Source organism: Microtus oregoni, unplaced genomic scaffold (genome assembly GCF_018167655.1).
Source record: "Microtus oregoni isolate MIOR12 unplaced genomic scaffold, Mior012 000014F_ref0000157, whole genome shotgun sequence".
Classification (NCBI taxonomy): Eukaryota; Metazoa; Chordata; class Mammalia; order Rodentia; family Cricetidae; genus Microtus; species Microtus oregoni.
Genome location: NW_024543073.1, coordinates 49784708 through 49810328, shown reverse-complemented (window position 1 = coordinate 49810328; position 25621 = coordinate 49784708). Strand labels below are relative to the sequence as shown.

The following is a 25621-nucleotide window of genomic DNA, read 5'->3' as shown; positions in this document are numbered from 1 at the left end:
GCTGGCTTATACACAGCCTTGTAAAGTTGGTTAATCCTAGCGATTCTGGACTCTGGGGAGTCCAGGGTCCAGGTGCCAGTTCACAAGGGGGCTGCTGAGGCCCGGTCTTCATGGCGGTCTCACTGTGTTCTCTGACAAAGAGAGGAAACCGTCTGTCTGGAAACACCAATCCATCATCAGGACTCTGTCCTCGGGACCAAATCACACCCCAAAGGTCCCACCTCCTCGTGTCACACGTCTGAGAACTAGGACTTCAGCACAGTAATTTAGGGCAGAAACACAAACATCAGGAGAGAAGCAGACACAGACTTGCTCTGCACCTGAGGTGTGCTGCCAGGCTCTACCTGGAGCTCCCACGGGCCTTTGTGAGAGGTGGCAGGAAGGAGCTGCCCATCCCCACCCACCCCTGGCAGGTCGGAAGGATTATGGCGGGAACCTTAGAAGGAAAGCAGGTGAGGCAAAAGCTATCTTTCTTGATTTTACAAACACGACGTGAGATCCTTAGACTAAGGCGTATCCCACATCAATCACATCAGGAGGGCACAAACAAGAACCGCTGTCCCAGGATGGAAAGAACCCTGCTGCGGCTGACATCCCTCTGCTTCGCCACTGCGCAAGAGGAGCTGTTTTCTTCCAGTCTCAGGAAAGATCTTGCTCTCAGCCTGTCTCTCGCTTCTCCCCGCCCTCTATTGATAATTCTGAAATGTTTTCCTCTGTGGTGAGGTTTGTGCTTATTACAGGACGCATGCCGCTGCTATTCGGCAATCTGAAGTGACTGGTCCCCATGATGGACTCACTTCTACAGCGTCACCGAGGCAGTGTGGAACAGAGCCATCACACAGTGAGAGACCGGGTGTGGTGGCAATCTGGGTGATTCCTCGGCACGGCCTACAGTAAGGCTTAGACATGCGCACAGGGCTATTTCCATGTCTTCCCAGGAGCTTTACAGTTTCCTTTTTGTTTGTGCCCTCTAACTTTAATTCTCTCTGCTACAGCGAGCACAGAAAGAAGATATCATCAATCCTTTGGGAATATTGATTTCCTAAATATTTCCTATTTGCTTGGCTACAGACTAGGGCAGAGCAACCCAAGGAGAAAAGGAATTAAAGGAAGGATTAAACCAGTAAAGCTTCCGTTTCAAATTCATGTATACCAAGTTTTCACCTGTAAGTAATACGTGGCCTTGGGTCGGGCATACAGCATCAAAACACAAAAATCCAACGCTTGTTTCATTTGCCAACTAAAAATAAAGAATAAGATCTATTAATGTTCACTATAACAGATTAATTTATAAGCCTATTCAGTAATTGAATAGCACCTTCACATTTCTGATGTAATGATACAGACAGAATAAAAGGGAATATATTTATGCTAAAGTTATACTAAAGAGCTTCTCTATTCCTCTGCTCAACTAGAACGAGCACAGACCAAGCATTTTACATTTTAGCTAAATTTTTATTTAGGCAATAAGTTACTGTCTGCTTGACAAAAACTGGAGTCCCTTAGGAAGAGGACCCTCAGCTGAGGAAACGCCTCCATCAGATTGGCAACTGTGGGGGTGTTTTCTTGGTTAGTGGTTGCTGCTGGGAAGCCCAGTCCGCGGTGGGCGGCACCACACCTGGGCGGTCCTCGGCGGTAGAGGAAGGTAGCTGAGCAAGTGCTGGAGATGAAGCCAGTAGACAGCCTTTCCCCATTGGTTACTGTTGCTGCTCTGAGTTCCCGACTTGGCATGCCTCAGGGATGGACTGTGGTGTGGGACTGTGGGCAAATGCACCCTTTCCTCCACTAAGGCGCTTCGGTCAGTGTTTCATCACCACGACAACAGCAAACTAAGACAGCCTTTCTTCATCACATGAGAGTATTATTGTACTTTATCAGCAAGCAGGGCACTAGGCCATGTCCTGCAGGTACAAGACACAGGCAGTTCTTGCCCTAGGGTCTCACTGACTATTAAGAGATTGTGCCGGGCTAAGTCATTAACAGTGAAGATCTTTGTACAACAAGATGGGAAGAGCAGAAAAGTGGAACAGAGAAAGCCAGGGTACGGCATCCCGCTGAAATAGGGTGCCCAGGTGTGGAGGCGCTAGCCACCTCTGCTACAGAGCATGGCGAGTTGGGGCTCCCAGGAGAACAGGGGTGCCAGAGACCAACCAGACCATGAAGGATGCCTTAAGACATGTGAGGAGCATTGGGCTTGATTTCATATGGAAGACAGGGTCTTCTGACCACAGGAGTCTGAGACGGCAGACTGAGCAAGAGAGTCCGTGCCAGAGCGGACCTGAGCCAGGCCACAGTAGAGAGATGGAGGAGGGGTGAACGGTGCCCAGGCTTTCCAGGGAGGAGACAGAAGAGGAAAGGCTGCAGGACAGCAAAGGTCTGGGCAACTTCCAGAGTCGGACACTAATAAGGATAAACAAAAACGCTTATGTAGTTTGAGAGTCAAACACACCACATATGATATAATACTGTATAATATGAGCATATAATAGGTTCTCAGGGAAGGGACTTCCCCTGAGATTCCTGGCAAGCCTTTATCTTTATTTTTAATTAATTAATTAATTAATTAATTTTACATGCCAAATGCAGCCTCCCTTCTGCCTCCTCCTGCAACCCCTCCTAGTCCACCCTTTCTCTGTATTCACTCAGAAAGGGGCAGGCTTCCAATGGGTATCAGCAATTTTTTTTTTAAATCAACTCAATACATTCCCCATACTACTGTATTTATTACCAGAAATATACAATCATTTTACTACATACAAAGGTTTCCACTTCTTAATATTCTTTCATAAATGCTGTCACGTTTTGTTCTTATAACTTCCAAATGATCTGGTTTGTCTACTAAACACTGTGTACATATACTATTCCATTGAACATATCGGCAAAATTGAGGCAATTAAGGGGAAAGGGTCAATTTACCTGTCTAAAATGACGAGGGCATGGAAAGCTGGGAGCAGGTTCCAGGAGCCGTGAGCTCCACTGCCAGGCTCCCCGCCTCCTTCACTGTGTGACTGTATTTCTGCTCATCACTGTCTATAAACAGGAGCAGATCACCCTCAGCAGGGTGCTGGCAGACGCTGCCAACCGACTCAGAATGGGCAGGATGGCCACTCCTCATGGGTATCATCTGTATCTTCTGCCCGTTTTCATGGAATAATACTATGACTGATTTCATGCTACCAACTAAATGTCACTGGACGAGGGCTCAGAATGTGATTCACAGGCAACTGTTGCAGTCAGTAAGAGCTGGCTTCCCCGTGTAACGACATCGTGGGTCATTATCTCCCAAACGTCCGTCCCAGGACATCAGTTCTTTCAGGTCCATTCTTTGACCTACCTTTCTGAGTCCTCCATTGTTTTCTTGCCCAGTAATCCACTTGGATAAAAAAAGGTGGGTATTGAAATGACTTCCAAGGACCCAGATTGCACCTGTCTTTTGAATCTAGAAATAGAAGTATAGGGAGGTTGAACGCCCAATATAGTTGAATATCTTAACTTACCAAAGAAATGTAAATGCTTAAAAATCCCTTCTTTATGCATGTCTGATGGAGGAAGGTCATTGGTTAAAAAAATAAAGAAACTGCTTGGCTGGCCCTCATAGGTTAGAACATAGGTGGGTGGAGTAAAGAGAACAGAATGCTGGGAGGAAGAGGAAGTGAGCTTAGACTCGACAGCTCTGCTCTCTGGAGCAGAGATGCCATGCTCCCCTCTCCGGGGCAGACACGATAGCTCTGCTCTCTAAGGCAGACACGATTCAGCTCCGACCCAGGATGGACGTAGGCTAGAATCTTCCCGGTAAGTGCACCTTGGGGTGCTACACACATGATTGGAAATGGGCTAGTCTAGGTGCGAGAGTTAGCCAAGAAGAGGCTAGATATAATGGGCCAAGCAGTGTTTAAAAGAATACAGTGTCCGGGTAATTATTTCAGGGTATAAGCTAGCCAGGCGGCCGGGGTGCTGGGGACGCAGCCCTGCCGCTCATATTACAACACATGTCCACATAATGTATGGATTTGGATTATTTCATAGGTTGCTTCCTGATACCAATAACATACAAGTACTACTTCTTAGCCAAAATATTTATAAGCTAATGAAAGATATATTTTTGAAAAAGACTAAAATGTATGGGCCAGCAAGATGGCTCAGTGGGTAAAGACACTTGTCCCACAAGCCCAGTGACCCAAGGGCCATCTCTGGAGCTCCCATAAAGTGGAAGAGAGAACTGATTATCCCAGAGTGGTCCACTAACCTCCATGCCCGAACTGTGGCATATATACCCCATAGCATGAACACAGAAAAATAAATTAAAAACTTGAAAATTAGAATGCAAAATATAAAATAAATTTCCCACAGGATCATAGATACTGCGAATTTTCTTAAGCTAGTCAAAGGCATCCTTTGACAGTCAGGAGGAGCGAGAACAGTCTACAGTATGGAAGCGACTAGAAGGAAACCACTGCCAGCTGCGGCGGCTTGTGCGGCAGCTCAGTGCAGTGGGTCAGTGCCTCAGTGCAGCAGATCACTGCAGGGGCTCCCTTCAGAGGCTCACTTTCAGAAAGGATAATTTCCATTTTTACTAAGAGCCCTGCTCAACAGCAGTGGAGCTTCTGAAGTTAGGCTAAAGGGCTAGCTAGGCTTGGCCTGACTCGCCTCCATTGCCCACTGGGCTGTGTGGACGTCTTAACAGTGGCTATGGCTGGTCCTCCCGCCTCTGCCTCCAAAGGACCAGGATTATATAGTCTGCTGCTCCATCCACCTTCTAGTGTAAATTTATAAGGATGAATTCTAGTATTTCCTCAGAGAGTGGAAGCTACTAGTAGAGGAGAACAGACTGGGGAGTTATGTTTGGCTGAAAATAAAGATAAGTAACAGAGTATCTAATTTTAAAATGAAATTATATGCCTTAGAGGCATATATAGGAGTCGCGTGCAGTAGAGGCAACTGAAGATTGCATGAGATTTCAGCATCCAGAGTCTGGGAAAATCTTGGACTGTGGAGGCTAATAGGAAGTTTACACTGCAGACAACACCCATATCCTCCTAAGGCACCAAGGTCAAATAACTTCCCATTTGGTGGTCTAATTCCCCTTACTGATGGAGAGAGATTTAGTCCTTTGTAATCCTGGGTGGTGACAGTTTGCTAGGATCTTTTTGAAACATTTCTGGATTATGAGTTTATGTTACATCAGAAGACTCTGATGTGGCTATTCCAGAATCGACAGCCACCACTATAAACCAACAGTCCCCTTCATAGTAATATGTAAGGGAAAACTGTGCAGTGATATGGTTTTGTATAAAATACAACCACGTTCAGTCCCAATACGGTTTTATGTATATAGCATTAGTGCTTTAAAATTTATTGAGCAATTAAAATTTATGATCAATTAAAATCTAATATCCTTCCTCATTACTCCAGAAGATCTGGACAAAATGCTTTAGCTAAATGGTATGAAATTAAACATGGATTGAAATTTATACATTCATGTTAACTGAAATGTAACAGCTGAGAAACAATCACTTGGAAAAATTTGGGGGTTAGGGACTGAACCCAGGAGTGCTAACAAAACACAGTCCAAACTGCATCACTACATGTTGAACTCATTTGTTTTTCAATGTGTTCATCTGAATGACGGAGCTGAGCTGCGGAGGTGGCTGACAGGGTAAAACTGCATGCTGTTCGAGCATGACCACCTGTTTGGACCTCAGAATCCTGGAAAACCAGGCAGGGCTGTGTTCATTCCTGGGACCCTGGCACTGTCGGAGGGCAGAGGCAGGAGCATGCCTGGGATTGCTGGCTATCAGTCCAGCTCCAGGTACAGCTAAACACCCTGTTTGAAAGGAAAGGCTGAGAGCGATAAAGCAGGGTGCCTGAAATCCTCCCCTGGCCTCTGCATGCATACAGGATGCACAGACACACACACACACACACACACACACACACACACCCCACACTGCATACAAACACACCACACTGATATACATACATATTAACTCACATAAAATATAATAATTGATTTATCGCATTGTCACAATTTAAAGAGTAACCACTCAAAGTGCCCTGCATTAACATCAACACTATTACCAACACTAGAATCGCCTCTGAAATAATCTCACATAATTTTCTTATATTCTTCATTTCAGCTATAAAACACAACAGTTTCTGAAGCCACGGATTTTCACATGTGTGTGCTGTGTTTCTGTGTGCTCCTGTGCGTGTGTGCAGAGGCCTGGGGCTGACGTTAGCTGTTTTCCTTGGTTTCTCTACACCTCACACACTGAGGCAGGGTAGGGTTGCTCTGTCTTAGAGAGCTCTCCAACTCAGCGAGCCTGAGCAGCCAGCTTGCTCAGGGGTTCCCTCTTCACCTCCTACACGCTGGATTACAGGGGGGCTACTATGCCCACATGGCATTTTTTTTAATGTGAGATCTGAACTCTGGTCCTCAGGCTTGCAAGGCAAGTGTTTTACCAGCTGAGCCGTCTCTGCAGCCCCCACTGATGGTATCTCTGAAACTATAGGGTAAATCCCAAGTGGTCGCATACAAGGGATAACGGTTTTCTTTTTCCTTTTTGCTTGTGATCTTGACAGTTCCCCACCCACTTGTTTTTGCCTTATCCATGCCAACTACTTCGCAGAGTCAACCAAGGCAGAAGGCACCACTGCTGGGTCGCTCCTGCTTTCCAGGCTCAGCTCAGTGGCCAGGGCTATGGCTCTGGTCAATAGAAAACTGCAAATCCCTTAGCGTTGTACAGCCTCTCTCTACGGCTTATCCCACCTCCCTATTTAACCCCAAGTACCTGTGCTCCCAATGCACTTAAGGTTCCAAAAGTCTTGCACGTTGCTTTTTTGACCTCCTGCCTTTCGGATGCAGTCTGTGCCAGGCACCAGCACTCTGCTCTTATCTGCCCCAGGAAGTCTACTGCACCCCCAGAGAGGGCTCATCCCTTCCTCCCCCCATCTGCAGGGGGACTCAGACACAGCAAGGAAAAGGGAATCCCAGTGATAAGTCTGCAAACTCCGGAAAAATTCTGTGCTCAACTTTACCACAGATTAGACAAAACCACAGGCTCATCTTCTGTGGCTCAGAGTCACTAAAGAGAACACAATCAATAAACAGTAATATAATTGGACAGGAAAGAGTACAACATAAAAATAAAGAGCGGCTGATGTTGAAATTTATCAGAAAGTCTTACTTTGTTTTAACCATGTCGACGACATAGTTCAAATAATCACCAGTCTAAAAGAAAAAGAGAAATCACTGAAAATTAAGGATGCCTCATGGTTTTATCGACACAATACTTTTACTACATGGAATTTATGTGTGAAGTTTCAACATGACCTAATGATTTCTAGTGATTTCACTTTCTAGGAGAAAATACAAAATATACATATTTATTTTAAAGAACACTTACTTGAATACAGAAACTACTGCACGCTTCTCTTGTCTAAAGTTTATGACATTAATACACAATTCTTTATAGTTTTACTCAAACTTTCAAAATGAAAGCATGATTACCATCATGGATGAGGGTGAAAAAGAAAATGATGCCATTGTTGGGGAGACCTACACCCCAATCTTCATTACTGGGCAAGATGTCTTCTTTAAGCTCTCATTCATTATTCATCTCTCCCCTCAGAGCTCAGGGATGACCCTGCCCCAAGAGGAAGTGGAAAGGGTATGAGGGCCAGAGGGGATGGAGGACACCAAGAAAACAAGGCTCTCTAAATCAACATGAGCAAAACTCACAGAGACGGAGGCAGCATGCCCAGGGCCGGCACAGCTCTGCACCAGACCCTCTGTGTCTATACTCGAACTTCCAGTTTAGTGTTTTTATGGGATTCCTCAGTGTGTGAACGTATGAGTCTCTGACTCTTGTGCCTTCTCTTGGGCTCTTTTCCTTTTGTTGTTCTGTCTTGTTCAACTTTGATGTGATAGTTTTGTTTTATCTTATTATATTTTATTTTGTTTTTAATGAATGAATGAATGAACAAATAAATGAATAAAAACCTAGTGACTAGGGTAAAGGTTAACAACTGAACTATCTTTTATACCTGCTGGAGAAGGTAAAAATCAGTTTTCTCCAATGGAGTGACACTGGGTTTATAAGTGACTCCAGGGTAGGCCTCATGTTCAGGAGTAAATGACCAATGTATGGTGGACTACACAGAGGTGTGTGTGTGTGTGCGCGCGTGCGCGCGTGTGTGTGCATGCATGCATGTGTGTGTATGTGTGCTTTCATTTGGTGTTGTTTATTTGGGGGTGGTAGTCTTTAATTTTGTTTTCTTGGTTTGGGGAAGTTGTGGTTGTACTGGGATTTTGTTCATTTCTTGAGACTTAGGGTAAGTATTGGGGGGAAGATATGGAAGGACTTCAGGGAGGGGAAGAATCTGATAAAAATATGTTTAAATTTAAAATTGCTTTAAGTAATAAAGAAGGATACAGGTGCTTTAAAAAATAAATAAAATTGGTACAGACTGTGACTGCACAGAGCAGACCAAGAGGGGAGTAACCAGCTCCCCAGCTGGACAGCCCAATCTCTAGTCCCTAGGCCTGGGGCAAAGCCCTGGCCCTGCTACCTGCCTCAGCTTCACTAGGTGGCCAGCAGGTAAGCCACCTGCAGGAAGACTGCTCCAATATTCCCATATCTATCAGACCCTGCAAGCCTCACTCTGCTCCCAAACACACCCATCCCCCGCGACCTCAGTGGCTCTCTGAGGCACAGACTGTGGCTGCACAAACAGGACCAAGAGGAAAGTGACAAGCTTCCTAGCTGGACAGCCTAGTCTCCAGACCCTCAGTCCTGGTCCACAACCTCGGGCCCCTCCCCCACCCATCTCAGCTGTTCTAGCTGGCCAGCAGGCAAGCCTCCCTCAGGCAGGCAGCTCTAACAACCCCCCATTGATCAGACCCTGTAATCTACAAGTCCCACTCTACCCCTAAACCCACCCCTTCCCCCAGTAGCTCCCTGAGATACAGACACCAACTGCAAGGACTGGACCAAGAGGCAGAGACTGCCTGTACTAATTGGAGGAAGAGATGGGTAGGCACAATGCAAGAATTCATTCAACAACCTAAGGAGCAGCACGGCAACACCAGAACACAGTGGTCATACAACAGGAAGACCTGAATCCTAACCCAGAAGCAGAAGAAAACAACCTTAACTATAACTTTATGAAGATGATAGATACCCTTAAAGAGGAAATGAAAAATTCTCTTAAAGAGATGGAGGAAAAGACAGATAAAAATTTGGAAGAAATCAATAAATCTCTTAAAGAATGTAAAGAAAGTTAAAAAAAACAGGTAAAACAACAGTTCAAATGATTCAAGACTTGAAAACTGAAATAGAGTCAAGAAAGAAAACACAAATTGAGGGAATTCTGGAAATGGGTAAAGAAACAGGAACTACAGATGTAATCATAACCAACAGAACACAAGAGATGGAAGGGAGAATCTCAGGCATTGAAGATACAATAGAGGAAATAAATTCATCGATCAAAGAAAATGTTAAATCCAACAAATCCTTAACACAAAACATCCAGAAAATCTGGGACACTATGAAAAGACTAAACCTAAGGGATAGAGATAGAAGAAGGAGAAGAACTCCAGCTCAAAGACACAGAAAATATATTCAACAAAATCAATATATATATATATATATATATATATATGAAAACTTTCCCAACCTAAAGAAGAATATTCCTATGAAAGTACAAGAAGCTTACAGAACACCAAATAGGCTGGATCAAAAAAACCCCAAAAAACAAAAATGTCCCCTCGCCATATAATAATCAAAAAACAAAACATACAGAATAAAGAAAGAATATTAAGAGCTACAAAGGAAAAAAGATCAAGTAACATATAAAGACAGACCTATCAGAATTACAGCCTACTTCTCAATGGAAATCCTGAAGTCAAGAAAGTCCTGGACAGATGTGCTACAGACACTAAGAGACCATGGATGCAATCCCAGACTACTATACCCAGCAAAGCTTTCTAACACCATAGATGGAGAAAAAAAAGATATTTTATGACAAAACCAGATTTAAACAATACCTATCCACAAATCCAGTCTTACAGAAAGTACTAGAAGAAAAACTTCAACCCAAAAAATTTAGCTGCACCCACAAAAACACGGGCAACAGATAAACTCACACTAGCAAACCCCAAAGAAGGGAAACACACAAACACTACCACCAAAAAAAAAAAAATAACAGGAATTAACCATCACTGCTAGTTAATATCTCTTAATATCAATGGACTCAATTCACGTATAAAATGGCACAGGCTAACAGAATGGGTACAAAAACAGGATCCATCCTTCTGCTGAATATAAGAAACACACCTCAACCTCAAAGACAGACATTACCAAAGAATAAAGGGTTGGAAAAAGATTTTCGAATCAAATGAAGCTAAGAAACAAGTGGGTATAGCTATCCTATCCTAATATCTAACTCAAACAGCCAAAAGACACTTAAGGAACTGCTCAACATCCTTAGTCATCAGGGAAATGCAAATCAAAACAACTCTGAGATTCCATCTTATACCAGTCAGAATAGCTCAGATCAAAAACATCAATGATAGCATATGTTGGAGAGGATGTGGAGTAAGGGAACACTCCTACATTGCCGGTTGGAGTGCAAACTTGTACAGCCACTTTGGAAATCAGTATGGAGGTTTCTCAGAAAACTGGGAATCAACCTACCTCAGGACCTAGCAATACCACTCTTGGACATATACCCAAAAGATGTTCAATCATACTTTAAGGACATGTGCTCAGCTGTGTTCATAGCAGCATTAGTTGTAATAGCCAGAACCTGGAAACAACCTATGTGCCTCTGAACTGAAGAATGGATAAAGAAAATGAGGCACATTTACACAATGGAGTACTACTCAAAGGTAAAAAACAGTGACATCTTGAGATTTGCATGCAAATGGATAGAACTAGAAAAAAAAAACCACCCTGAGTGAGGTAACCCAGATCCAGAAAGACAAACACAGTATGTGCTCATTCATAAGTGGATATTAGGTGTAAAGCAAAGAATAACCAGCCTACAGTCCATGATTCCAGAGAAGCTACATAACAAGGAGAGCCCTAAGAGAAACATATATGAATCCCCCTGGGAAGGAGAACTAGTCAAGATCTCCTGACAAAATTGGGAGTGTGGGGTGGGGAGAGAAGGGAGGGCAGAAGGGGAAGAGGAAGGGAGAAGGGGAGGGAAGAGGAGAACATGAGGGAATGTGATGGCAGAGATGGGGGAAGGACAGAGAGGGAGAGCAAGGGAAGAGATATCTTGATTGAGGGAGCCATTATGGGGCTAGCAAGAAAACTGGCACTAAGGAAATTTCCAGGAATCCACAAAGATGACCCCAGCTAAGACCTAAGCAGTTGTGGAGAGGGTGCCTAAACTGGCCTTTGGCCTTACCCTGTAGTCAGATTGATGACTACCTTAATTGTCATCATAGAACCTTCATCCAGCAACTGATGGAAGCAGATGCAGAGATCCACAGCGAAGCACTGGGCTGAACCTAAAGTCCAGTTGAAGAGTGGGAGGAGCAAAAATATGAGCGATGGGGTCAAGACCATGATAAGAATACCAATAGAAACAGCTGACCTGAGCTAAGGGGAGCTCACCGACTCTGGCCTGACAGTAGGGGAACCAGCATAGGGTCAAACTAGGCTCTCAGAATGTGGGTGACAGTTATATGGGTAGAGAGGTCTGTGGGGTCACTGGCAGTGAGACCAGGTGGAAGGGCCTTGGTCCTGCCTCAAGTGATGTGTCAGACTTGTTACTCCCCATGGGAAGCCTTGCCCTCCCTGAGGAGTGGATGGGGTTGGTGTGGGGGGAAGGTAAAAGGGGGTGGAAGGAAAAGAGGGAGTGGGAACTGGGATTGGTATGCAAAATGAGAAAAGATTTTTTTTTTAAAAAATTAGTAAAAAAATAAAATAAAATCAGGATGGTGACACACACCTTACAGATGTTAAAACAGTTACAAATAATGTCTAGAACAATTCACAATTTCTCAGACGTAGAATTTAACAGGATTTACCAGAACTTAATAATGCGTATACCAACATTTTTTTGAGCTAGGAAGATCTTATCTCTATAGTAACAGTTTTAATACTCTATTTGAAAGTTACAATTACAATTAAGTTATTTAATTTATAATTAAATTGAATAATTTTGTGTTTTGCTGAATAAAAGAATCCTATGTTAAATAGAATTTGATTTTAACAGTCATATGACTCTCACATAAGATTCCTGTTTACACACATAGTTCTCAGTGGTATCGAATAAGTACTAAATATTTCATCTAGATTCTAAGAGTATCTGTGGGATACTTCCTTTAAGTGCAAAAAACCCCCCTACAAAACAAAACAAAACAAAACATGATGGGATAGAAGCTGCTGCTCAGGGCTTTGGAGGCTACAGAGATGGATGAGGGAACCTCATTTCCCATACATACATCGGCGACAGAGATAATCACCACGGAGTCCTTCTCTTCTTCAGGGGTCATCCTGGACAGGACAGAGGTCAGCGTTTGCTTCAAGTAGGTGTAGTTCCCTCTGTCAACGGTGGAGATTCCCAGTGCGAAAGACACTGCGGACAGAGGCACAAACATGGAGGAAGTCACGCTTTGCCATCAGACCACGCTTGCCCACGCCTGTGAGCTGGTCTTACACTTGCCTTTTAAAAAGGAGCGTTTTGAGCCATACTAGCAAAATACTGTCTGTGCCCTGACTTTCATCTTCTGCTGTTTGCAGTGGACTGTGAATAAGTGCTCTAGAATTCAAACTGTTCTTCTGTTGCAGAATCTTGTTGTAGAGAAAACTTTTCTCTTGTTAATACAGCTAACTCAGTATACTTCCTCCCACAATCTCTGGTTCTCCCGTCTTCTTCCTGAAGAGACGGCGGAGTCCCAAGTGGGAAAGACACTCTGAAATGTTGTCATTTGTGGAAACCATGAACGAAGTCATTTCTAAACGGTTTGATGGAGTAAATATGTATCTCAGATGACTTTAGGTACCTGTAAGGAGTAAAGCATCAAGACGCACAAGCCCCAAACGACCTAGACAGGAGCTAAGCTTTCCTGGGTATCTCGTCACCCTCACGTCTGGCTGTGTAAGGGCCACACCAACCTTTTCAGCTTTTGATTTCCCCACTGTTTATGTTTTTTATATTTAGTTTGGGCTATTTTTATCCTTCATGCCTAATATTTTACAGTTCCTATGTATTTTTTCCTGTTGCCGATCAACTTCTACTGTAAGCAGTAGCGCGTGCGTGCACACACACACACACACACACACACACACACACCATTCAAAATGCCCTGAAGGCTCTAAAGGGGGATTCTGATGGAGACAGAGGTATCTACAATGTGATTCCTCTGGTCTCAGTTTCACGGGTCTAAGTTAGGGTAGATAGTAATTAGCCTCACTGCCCTGGGGTCTGGGGACTAAGCAGAGTAATGGAAAAGGTTTAGTTTGGGTGGGGGGAACACAGTTAAGAATTTAGTAGATGCTAAATGATGCTTCAGAGTTCCACTATCTCCACACTCCAGACTTCTGGCTGTTGTGCCATGCCGTCTCCGTCGCAACTACTCAGCTCTGCCACCGTAGCGAGAGCAAACACACATGAACAGGGCTGTATCCCAGCAAAAGTCTTATGTAGAATCTGACAGCTGGGGAGACTGACCAGAGTTGACCCTCGCCCTGGAACAAACGAGACTTGTGTCAGACATTCTGAGACTTGGCTCGGTGTCTGCTTCTCGCTGCAGTGCTGTGTTTTGATCCGTTATGTATGATGGGCTTGAACTCATGCTACTATGTGGAATAGTGATGCATAGCTGTAACCCCACCCATCCGGAGGTAGGAAAAAGGCATTATGAGTTCAAGGTCAGCCTGCGTTACTGATGTGGGATTCCCCTCTCTATGCCGTGAATACCATTGGTTAATAAAGAAACTGCTTTGAGAGTATAGCAGAGCGGGGCAGAACAGAGATAGGCGGGGAAAACTAAACTGAGTGCTGGGAGATAGAAGGCAGAGTCAGAGAGACACCATGGAGCCACCAGAGGGGAAAGATGTCAGATGCCAGCTGGAACCGTGCCTGTAGGCCACAAGCCTCGTGGTAAAATATAAAATAATAGAAATGGGTTAATTTAAGATGTAAGAGTTAGCCAGAAATATGCCTAAGCTATTGACCAAACAGTATTGCAAATAATATAGTTTCTGTGTGATTATTTCAGGAGTCTGGGTGGCCGGCAACAAACAAGCGGCCTTGCTGGTTGTGGTGGTGCACACCAGTAGCATTTGCTGAAGGAGGCAGAGGCAAGAGGATCACAAACAAACAGCCTCCTTCAACAGGTTACACAGTGAGATTCTGTCTAAAAAAAAAAAAAGACCTAAAGCCATGAATAAATAAACAACCATCCTCTCTTTGAAACCCATCTTTGCTGATATTGGTCATAAGAAGGTGGGAAGAATAGGACAACCACAGGGTAACAACAGGCTTGTCCAAGCAAGGAAAACCCTTTGTGGGGCACTTAGAAGATGTTTCATGTGTACTGGACATACGTCATAGATGTTCGTGTGTACTGGACCTATATCATAGATGCCCCATGTGTACTGGACATATGTCATAGGTGCTTTGTGTGTACTGCACATATGTCATAGATGTTTGTGTGTACTGGACCTATATCATAGATGCTCCATGTGTACTGGATATATGTCATAGGTACCTCGTGTGTACTGCACATATGTCATAGATGTTCGTGTGTATTGGACATACACCATAGATGCCCCGTGTGTACTGGACATATGTCATAGGTGCCTTGTGTGTACTGGACATACGTCATAATGCCTCTGTGTACTGGACACATAGATGCCTTATGTGTACTGGACATACGTCACAGATGCCTTGTGTGTATCTGACATATGTCAGTTAATTTTCTAAGCATCTGTAATGAAATTGGACTTAAATTCAAGTCACTAAATGTAATGATTACTTTTTTCAAAATTCACACCTAATGGCTAGAAGTCTACATAGTAGTATCTCACACCTTCAAATCTAAAAGCTTGGCCATAAAATCTGAGGGATTTCTTGGAGGAGGGGGAAGATGGGGACCATTGAGAAGGGGGTGGATGAACAAGGGACGGTAGTGAGGGGACAAATATGACCAAAGAGAGATGATAAACACATGTGCATGCACACGCACAACACACACACACAATGACACACATACACAATACACATGACGCACATATATCCCACAACGAAACCCATTATTTTGTATGCTAACTGAAAATTTAAGATATAGATTCTTCCCCAAATCAAAATACTTGAACTCAGTTTCCCAATTCTAACTGTTCTTACCGCCTGCTTTTCCTCTGCTAGTTGCTACATCCGGGTAAATTCTCTCCACTGCCCTCAGATGAGGGAGGAAGAACTTCAAGCCTTCGAATCCGTTGGGATGTATTTTACTCTCACCCAGTCTGCTCACTTTCCTTTCAACTGGAAGAGAAAGGAGGGTCCCTGAGTTCACAGCAATATATTTTTAAAATGTTTATTTGTGAGGTAGAAGTGGGGGCTGCACACCCTAGCATGCATGCATGTGTGAGGTGCCTGCTGGGGCCTGAAGGTGGTATAAGGTCCCCTGGAGCTGGGGTCACAGCTCCTGAGGCAGGTGCTGGGAGCAGAGCTCTGGTTCTCTGGGAGGATGAGAGGCACTGGGAACTGCTGAGCCATCTCTCAATGCAACTTCTTAAAAAACGAAGGATAGTTAATTCAGCCACAAACTTAGTGCTCAAGGAAAGATATGCAAGTTATTGTTATCATAATTCTATATGGTAGAGTTCAGTGGTTACTGATGAGTATCTATTTTAAACCAGTGTTTAATTTCAGCCCAGCACTGCGAGCTATACCAGAAACAAGCAAAACTGCCAGTCCTGGACCGAGGGGCATGGATAAAAAGGGCTGTAATCGGTGATCTTGCTACTTTGATTGATGTCCCTTGGTTAAAACTTGTAACTTTATAATTTTTTGTAGCCCCTTAACATTCAGCAACTCTATTTTTACCATTCCCAAATAATCCCTTCTACAGTTTTGAAAAAGGCAAACAAAGGAGGGGCTCATATTCATAGTAGCAATGTCGGAGAGATGGTGATGGAGAAGATGGACGGCCCCTCGAACACACGGTGGTGAGAAGGGTTGCCTGCTGGTTGCCCAGAGGTGTGTGAGAGAAGAGGGATGCCAGCTGATGCCAGCTGCTGACTGCTTCTGTGAACTGATCGTGGATGGGGTAGAGCCCAGAGAAAACATGGGGAGTCACTGTCACGGTGCAGATGGGGAAAGCGTATCATCCGTGTGTCTTCCCTGAGCTCTGCATGTCTCACAGTAAAACAGCGTGTGAACTGGACTGTGTACTGGGGGGAAAGTGACCTAGAGTCAGAAGCACCCAGATCTAAACTCCCGAGTTTATGGAAACAGATGACCATTCACAAAGGCAAAAGCGGCACGCACGGAAGTCCGACGCATTTGCTATCTGGGCAATTTCGTACTTCATTTGGTTCAAGACTTGCACTAGATTTTGGCGATGATTTTCACTTTCATTTTTTAAACGTAGCATATTTTTCTTAAACTCTGAAATGCGGTTTCTGCAATTAGTTAGTTGATTGCCTGCAAAGGAAACGGAAATATCTAGTTTACACATGTAGTGGGCAAAACGAAGTTTTCCAATAACAAAGGGGTTGTATATCGCAGTATACATGGGGTTGAACATGTATTCCACTATATATGAGGGTTATACATACATGGCACTAACATGGAGGTTGTACACATATGGCACTATATTTGGATTTGTACATATATGCCACTATATGGGGATTGTACATAGACATAAGTGAATATATATGATAATATACATATAGTATATACAGATGGCTAAAAGAACAAAATGTTAAAAAATATCCATAGTGAGAAATGATATTATCAATGATCATTTTTATTTTTTACTTTGCGTTTTATGTTTTCCAAATTTTCCTTATTATGAATATATTCAATTTGTAATCATAGAGAAAACCCACTGGCCTTCCTATAAATGAAAGTTTAATTGTTTATCTGTGGAGCTGGGCGGTGGTACACATGCCTTTAATCCCAGCATTCAGGAGGCAGAGGCAGGTGGATCTCTGTGAGTTTGAGGCCAGCCTGGTCTACAAGAGTTAGTTCCAAAATAGGATCTAAAGCTACAGAGAAACGCTGTCTCAAAAAATCAACAAAAATTTAAAAAATTTAAAAAGAGTTTATCTGTGGAAAGTCGAGGATGTTGCTATATGGGGCTTGCCTAGCACACACTGGGCTCTGAATTCCAGACCCAGAATAAACAAAATATAAAATAAAACCACAATGACCAGGAACATAGACTAGTTGGGTCTGAGGATATTCAACATGGGCAGGCATAGAAGCCAGCTAAGGAGGCTGAGATTGCTTAGTCATGAAGGAGGGAATCATCCCAAGCACCATGTGAGGGGGGCACCGCACGTTGGTTAGGTATCTTAGTTAGGGTTCTTTTGCTGTGAGAACAACGCCCTAGAGGAAGGAATTCAGAGCCACCTACGAAGTTAGAGAAGAGGTTCTCACGGACACCCGTTATCTCACATAAGCCATCCTTCTCAACATTAACACGTCCGCATTGCCCTTCAAGGCAGTTAAAAGATGTGTCAGGGTAAATGAGGACCAAGAAGCTTCTAACCACAGCTTTCTTGTTACCATTGTTAGAGGTTAGTAAGGAGTGAGTCAGAACTGAAAAAAAAAATCTTATAGGTGTGCAAAAGGCCGGATGTTTACTGCAATTCTACTTAAAAAATTCAGGATGCAGAGGCAGGGGGATCTTTGTGACATGAGTTCAAGTTCGCCTGGTCCACACAGTGAGTTCTGGGTCAGGGCTATGCACTGAGGCCTTGTCTCAAACAACCACTACCGAGTGTTCGGTACCTTGCAGTATATGCTCCCAGAGTCTTGCCTACTTCTGTCTCTCATTTTACCACATAAATATCAGGGAAATACAGGGAAATAACTCAGTGATGGTTTGTTTTATATCAGAAAATGTGGATTTCTGTGACAAACAATCCCCTTTTTTCTCCCTCCCCTTCCTTCTTTCCCTCCTTCCCTCCTTCCCTCCTTCCCTCCCTCCCTCCCTCCCTCCCTCCCTCCCTCCCTCCCTCCCTCTCTTAAGGCCAGTATGCTGGCTGAGCAAGAAGAGAGACTCTGGAGCAGACACTTAAGAACAAGACCTGTGTGTGTGGGGGGGGGGGTGAGTTTACGAATTCCCAGGGTCTGAGACAGTGACTTCCTTCAGCTCTCACACAGACGGATGAATGAAGCAAATGGATTTGCCACATAGGAACTGATCTTAGTGCTTCTTGGGCTGAATAGTGTTTTCATCAAAGAACTGAACTGCCCAGTGCCCATTTCACGGTAGCGTCTGAGGTGTAGCCATAGTGTACAGTGTGTAGAATTCCCTGGATAACTGTCTCTGCCAAATAAACCGTGTGTTGGAGTTGTTACCTTGCAGGTGATGCAATCTGCCTGAGACAGTCCCCTAAGGACCAATTTGGTCCACATGAAGAGAGAGTTTTCCCTGGAGAGCACTATTCACAGAAACAGGCACACAGAGGTGTTTAAAGACATAACCGACAGTTGGCCCTGCTTCTTGCGTAACCTCTGTGGGGAGTCCAGGTATCCCTGCTGTAGTAAGGAGCTCGCAGTGCTTACATAGGCACCCAGGCAGTGAGCAGGGACAATGCCATACAGAATCAGTGTGGGAAGTTTGAGTTAAACAGCAACTACAAGCGTTGCTCCACTGAGCATCCTTGTGGAGCCGTGAGACAAAGCCCAGTTTATATGAAGAATGGACCAAAGTGACTATTTTTATGCAGATTCTCTCTCCATAGGCCTGGCTGTCCTATAACTCTACAGACCAGGCTGGCCTTGAACCCCTAACCCACAGAGATCTGCCTGTCTCTGTCTCCTAAGTGCTCGAATTAAGGGCATGCACCACTATGCCTGGCTAGTGACTTCTATCTATTAAAAGCAAACAAATAAACAAAAACTCCAAGGGCCTGGCAGGATGGCAGGAAGCGCACTTACCACCAAGCTTGATGCCCTGAGTTCAATCCCTGGAACTTACATGGCAGAAGAGAACTGACTCCCAAATGTTGTCCTCTGACCTCCACACCTGGACCATACCTTCCCAATAAATAGATGAATGCAAAAAAAATGTAAATAAAAGGCTCCAGGGTCGGAACTACAGCTCAGTGGTAGATTCCTTACCTAGAACAAATGCTGCCAAAAATAATTTTAAAAATGTAAAAAGTTCCTGATATGGTCCTAAGTATTGCTGGTTCTCACTTTTCATAACAGAAGCCTTCAAATTGCTCTCAGATTTTTTTTTAAAAGGATAAAACTAAGTGTGGGAGCACACAGTCAGCACCCAGGATGTTGTGGGATATTTGTACACTGTGTGAAGATGTATTTCTGTATTGGTGTAGTTGTGAGGTTTAGGCGGGACTTCTGGGCAGAGAGAGAACTCTGGGAAGAAGGAAGGCAGAGTTGCCAGCCAGATATGGGCAGGGAACAGAAGGTACAAGATGGAAGAGAGGTAACAGCATGTGACAGGATGTAGATTGATATAAATGGGTTAATTTAAGTTATGAGGCCTAGTTGAGACAAGCCTAAGCCAAGGCCAAGCTTTCATTATTAATAATTAGTTTCCATGTCATTATTTGTGAGCTGGTGGCCCAAATGAAAATCCGACCGCACCAGGAGGCTGAGGCAGGAGGACTGTGAGACTCAGGCCAGCCTGGCTGCCTAGCAGAACTGTCTCAGAAAGGGAAAGAAAGAGAGGAGTCCACATCTGCGTGTTTAAATTCTCTCGTGACCCCTTATGAAAATAGAGAGAGAAGTGAAAGTATTTTACATCTTAATTAATCCATTATATCTAGATGGTATTTCGTTATGAAGATAAGTAGTGGGACGTAGCATGAATTCTAATTGGTCTTAATAGTAAAAACCCAGGGTTAGATATTGGGGTAAATGCTGAAAGATCAGAGGAGTAAAGGGACAGCCACTAGGGAGACCTTTTGCCTGTGCGGGATTCTCAGACCAAAGTGGGCAAGATCCTGTCCCCACAAATCCTCAGCTGGGAAGGGAGAGCATGTTTCAGATTGCTCCCTGCATTCTAACTGACAATGGTCAAATCACACTACAGTCAGATACCTTGAATTCCCCAGGAGTGGCCCTTTATCAAGATATGACAAACGGTACCCGTGAGAGCTCACAGGCTGTAAGAGTGCACACCCACTGCCTTAGCCTCGGGGGTGCTGCGAGTGTGCCCACACCCCGTGTCCCTTTCTCAGCACCTGTGGAAGGTGCCTTACTCTATTAGTAGGTAAAAAGATGTGTGTTCTTGTTGTACTTCTCGAATGTGTGTGTTGCCCACAGGTGCACATGCGTGTGTGTGAACATGCCGCAGCTCGTGTACAGGTAAAGGACAACCTGTGTGAGTAGGTTCTCTTCTTCTACTGTATGGCTTCTGGTCATTGAAATCCGGTCAGCAAAGTCCATTTACCTGCTGAGCCTGACCCAGTGTATGCTTTCAAGAGTCATCCCTACAAGTGGGCCAAGCTGTCATGCATCTGTGTTCACTGCTGTGACTATTGCACTGATCAGAGTGCATCGCAACACGCTTTCACGTTGTTGAAGGGTGCTGATAGGGATGCCATGGATCGAGAACCTCTTATTCTGTCTTCTAATAGATGTATTCAAGTACTCCCCCGGAATATATTGGATGCAAGCATACCCCCTCCTGTTTGTATAGGTATGTAGGGGGATTTTCCCCTTCCAAAGAGAGTCCGGGAGAGATAAAATATGGTGCTCCAGGGTCAGCCTTTTCTCCCCCAATTCAGACTGAGGCATGTTTCTCTGAAAATTGCAAACCATTGGACCTGATGAAGAGGAACAGGGGGAACAAGCTAACCCAAGAGAGACATCTGCGCACAGTTGCCGGGCAGGCAGGTTGAAGTGGTATAGATCTCCGCAAGACCATATTGTAGGATCACCACAAGCGTGCATCTTCTTGGTAAAGATTCCTAGTTGAAAGGGGCTATGGCAGAGGAACAGCTCATGGAGACCAGAGGGCACATCGAGGAATGAGTAGCCAGTTGGGAGACCCCAGCAAGACCCCAAAGCAGCCACAAATAACCCCACAAAGAGCCAGCATCAGACATAGGCCACAGAAGCATCAACTAGAGAAACCAAAACCACCCGGAGACCGCAACTCCGACCTACCCCTCCCTCCTTGAACACCCCCCCCCCATCTGCTCCTCCCAGAAAGGTGCAGATGGTATTTGCCAAAGGCGGCACCGTGGTACCTTCCCATCAGAGGTCTTCTGCTATGTGACCTCATCCTCCATGCACCATGTAAAGGTTGGGGACCAGTCTGTGCGTCTATCCTGTGTCGCCTCCACAAGGGCGACATGGTCAAGTCCGATAATATCCATCCCTGATGTGGGAGTGATTTCTTTCTAATCTGTTGCTTTCATTGATTAGTTAATTAATAAAGAAACTGCTTTGGCCCATTTGATAGGCCAACCCTTAGGTGGGTGGAGTAAACAGAACAGAATGCTGGGAGAAAGAAGCTGAGTCAGGTAGTTGCCATGATTCTCCCACCCCAGACAGACACAGGTTAAGATCTTCCCTGGTAAGCCACCTCGTGGGCTACACAGATTATTAGAAATGGGTTAGATCAATATGTAAGAGCTGGCCAATAAGAGGCTGGAACTAATGGGCCAGGCAGTGTTTAAAAGACTACAGTTTCTGTGTAATTATTTCGGGTAAAGCTAGCCAAGCGGCAGGACGCAGCCTCGCGGCTCCTAACACTACACTTCCCTGTCCCCACCAACATCTGAGCTCATGCCGCAGTCCTAATGCTTCAGCTATAGTTGTTGTCCCCTTAAGCCCAGTGGAAACTCCTCAGAAAGGGGGGATTGTCGTCGATCCATCGCTTACAATGGAACAGCTACTGACTTGTTCACTCATTTACTCAATCATTGGGTTTGTTTGTTTGTTTTGTTTTCCAAAAAAGTGTCTGGCATGCTTGTTCTGTGCCATACCCTTTTTTCTTGGACACTAGATTCAGATCAGGGGACAAAACAAGACAAGAACAGAAAAGTGTCTTCACCTCCATTCACTGAGTTTAAATATTTTCAAACAAATCGATTATTAATACTATGAACTTAATTAAAAGCAAAAATGCTATTTGTCCATAAAATTTGTTGTTATTTATTTATTTCTTGCGCCTATGTAATTCTGTCTGGCCTCGAACTCATAGAGATCTGCTTGCTTCTGCCTCCCGAGTGCTGGAATCAACAAACATCAGCTAATTTTTAAAGGGAGAAAGGACTAGGTGCTAGATCTGGCTGTCTTTCTGTGTCTCCAAATTCGCACTGATAATATTTAAAGCTATTGGGAAAAGAGGAAAGGTGCTGGCGCACTTGCAGTGTCTGGAAGAGATCTGGAAAAAGGAAGAGGAGATGAGAGGGGCCGCTTTGGAGGGACCTGCCAGCGCGAGGCCAGAGGGCCGGATCCATCGGCGCGTGTCTCATGGTGGCTCCCAGGACCAGTAACAGCCTAACCGCCAGGGGACGTGGGGCTGTGCCCTCCATCAGTACAGCCCTGGGTCGGGGCATGGGACCTCCAGGGTGTCCCTCATCTCCTTTCCTTCCTGACATCGGCGGTGGGACTCCCGAGTGAGGCAGGATAGGGATCGACGGTTCCTGTCCCTGTCCCCCTCCTTACTGGTTTGGTTCATCTTGGAGATACAGAAATAGGAGAAGCAAAAGAGCAGGATCGCAACGAAGGCAAACAGCAAGTTCACGTTCTTTGCCTTCATCGCGCCGGCGTCACGGCGGGTGGAGGCGACCCGCGTAGCTGTAGGCTGGAGGCTGCACGCAGAGGCTGGCAGAACGCGGCACCTGCGTCCCGAACCACGCGCGTGCTGTCCTTAGGGTCCCCAGCACTTTAGTCTGGTCAGATCGAGGTCTCTTCTTGAGAGCACTTATGACCCTCTGGCTAGGGCTGCGGGGTGATTAAATGTGAGAAACTGTGGCCTTGGACGGTATGGCTCTGGCTCGACACCACCGACTTAGCGTATTTTTCCTGAGCGAATTCTTCAGAATTTTGATTCAAAGGTGAAAAACACATGGCATAACCGCGAGGTACCTTCATCCCTGTTTCCGATGTGATTTTTCCACTCTGAACTCTCTTGGAGACTCAAGGGCAATGCTTGGGTGATAAGCAATCTCTTTTCTGCAAGCGCACCCGGGTTTCTGGCCCCTTTGAGAGTTTAAAAAGATTTGGATTCCCATCTGCTTGAGAATGTCATAGTGAATGCTAAAGACCCAATTTTCTGTCAGAAACTTTTTAAGCACAAATATTCCAGTGTCTACCACAAGGTGGCAGCATTACGTTTCAACCAAACCAAACCAAACCAAACCAAACCAAACAATAACAATGAAGTATTTGAATGGGTTCTGGTAACAGAAAATCCCCAAATCCTTTGAATGTGCTGGAATCCTTGGGTCCCTATACCACACTTGGATCACTGTTCATATACATTTTCATAGCTTGTTAAACAGACTCTGGTATGTCTTCTTCCTTTCCCCTGGCAGGCCCTGAAGGGAGTATGATTTATTGTTGCTCACTGGAGGTCCAAAGTTATTTTTAGCTCCATATTTAGCCGAAGATACATGGACAGGAATGGGCTCTTACTCCTGGCTGGATGACCAACTGGCTGGCTTCTCCCTACAACTATCCAAAACTTCCCAAGGCAAATCACCATAGTGCCCGCATCAGCACGAAAACACGCTTGATTCTCATAAGTAACCACGTTTACATACAGTCTTACACTAGCTGTGACAGCAATCAGAGAGGCCAGATATCCTTGTGGAAAGGCCACAAACACACATTTGTCGCCAACCGTGCTAGACTTTTCTCTGAGTGCGATCAGAGAGTTAGTCTGATTTATCACCCAGATGCAGCCCATTCAGTCTGCTGAACTGCTGTTCAGCTTACACAATGCCTGGCCTAACAGTGACTTTCTTAAAACATGGCAGCTATGTTACATCGAGATGGTCCAGCTCCATCTGCAAGAGCTACTCTCTTTCCTGGGCTACCTAGGGTCAACAGAAGACACAAGTGGAGATTAGGATTTCTGCTTCTTTTGTTTCACAAGGAAAGATGACATTTCCTGTGTTCTTCAGGAATTTGTCACTGCCTGGCATTTGGTTCTAGCGAGCACTGGACCAAGCCGAGGGCTTTCATTTTGACTGTCTTGTTGAATCTACATGAAGGGCACGTCTGTGTCTCACAAAGGCATTTGACTTTAAGATGGTAGTGACAAGGACCTTAACCATGCCAATTCTAATTTTGTAAAGTCAAGAGTTATGTATTTTTTCTTATTTCTTCCTCCGCAGTGTCATCACTATTGGTTGATGCCCTGTAGATCACACCACATTATTTACATCAAAGGCTTGAGTGTCTGTGGACTTTGGTGTCAGATGGGTCCTAAGGAAAATCGCTCATAAAGACTGAGGGATGACACTTCCATCCTGGGACAAAGTTTTCTGCATCCCAAGTTCATGTGAGTTCATGCACAAAAGAACAGTGCTGTTTAAAATTTGGGTCCTCTGTGGAGCAGATGCTTGAGTTGTAACAAGGAGATGGTTTAGTAACTGTATCGGGCAGGTCTCACCATTCAGCAGGCTCTCAGATCAGCAGCTGTATGGTTTTCCCACCTTAAGAAATGGAGATACAGCAGTGTGACTAAGAATTAGAATGGAAAGCTGGAAAGACAATTTGGTGAGTGTTTGCCATCGTCAGCATGGCTGCCTGAGTTTACAGCCCCAGCAAGGATGTGAGAATTCTTCTGGATCATCTTGTACTTCACACAGTCCTAGAGCTTGGGAGGAGAAGACGGGAATACTCCTGTAGCATGCTCCCCAGCCAGGCTATCTAAACTGGTGAGCTCTATGTTTGGCTAGAGATTCCTTTCAAAAAATAAGGTGTAACTGAGGAAGATGGCCAGGTGCCAAACTCTGGCACCCCTCCACCCCCACACACAGGTAGCCAGACTTCATTACAATGTAGCCTTTGGCTCTTTTAGGTATAAAGCCTGAAAGGGCCCACAGTTAAATAGAGAGACCTAGAGAAGATGGTCCCATTTTCACCTGTCTTAGAACTGTACTACTTCTTAGCTGGCCCCATAGAAGAAGAAAGCCAAAGAGAAAAAATGCAATGAGCATCTTCTCCTGGGAACAGCGGGGGTTTATATATACAAACGAGCACACACACACACACACACACACACACACACACACACACACACGCAGGCACACCCAGAAACAGCTACAAAAAGAAACAAAAATCAGGCTAGGGAAAAATCTCTTGGTGGAAGGAAACTGGCAGCCAGTTCCTGGGCAGGGATGCAGCTGGCCTGCAAAGATCCAGGAGCAACCAGGGCAGACAGAGATTTCTTTCACGTCTCCCCTGCCTCTACACAGAGAACTGTGGACCT

General features: G+C 44.7%; 1 protein-coding gene across 1 annotated transcript in view; it reads right to left on the bottom strand.

Annotated features, from left to right (window-relative positions):
• Nucleotides 1–22939, bottom strand: part of Mgat4d (MGAT4 family member D) — a 30572-nt gene extending 7633 nt beyond the window's left edge. Inside the window, exons 1-7 of the mRNA XM_041663337.1 lie at nt 22846–22939; nt 16513–16668; nt 15367–15504; nt 12461–12594; nt 7188–7231; nt 3335–3439; nt 1165–1240 (exon numbers count right to left, since the gene is read on the bottom strand). Coding sequence (XP_041519271.1) covers nt 1165–1240; nt 3335–3439; nt 7188–7231; nt 12461–12594; nt 15367–15504; nt 16513–16668; nt 22846–22939 — 747 coding nt within the window. The remainder of the gene's footprint in view (nt 1–1164; nt 1241–3334; nt 3440–7187; nt 7232–12460; nt 12595–15366; nt 15505–16512; nt 16669–22845) is intronic.
• Between the last annotated feature and the right edge of the window lie 2682 nt (nt 22940–25621).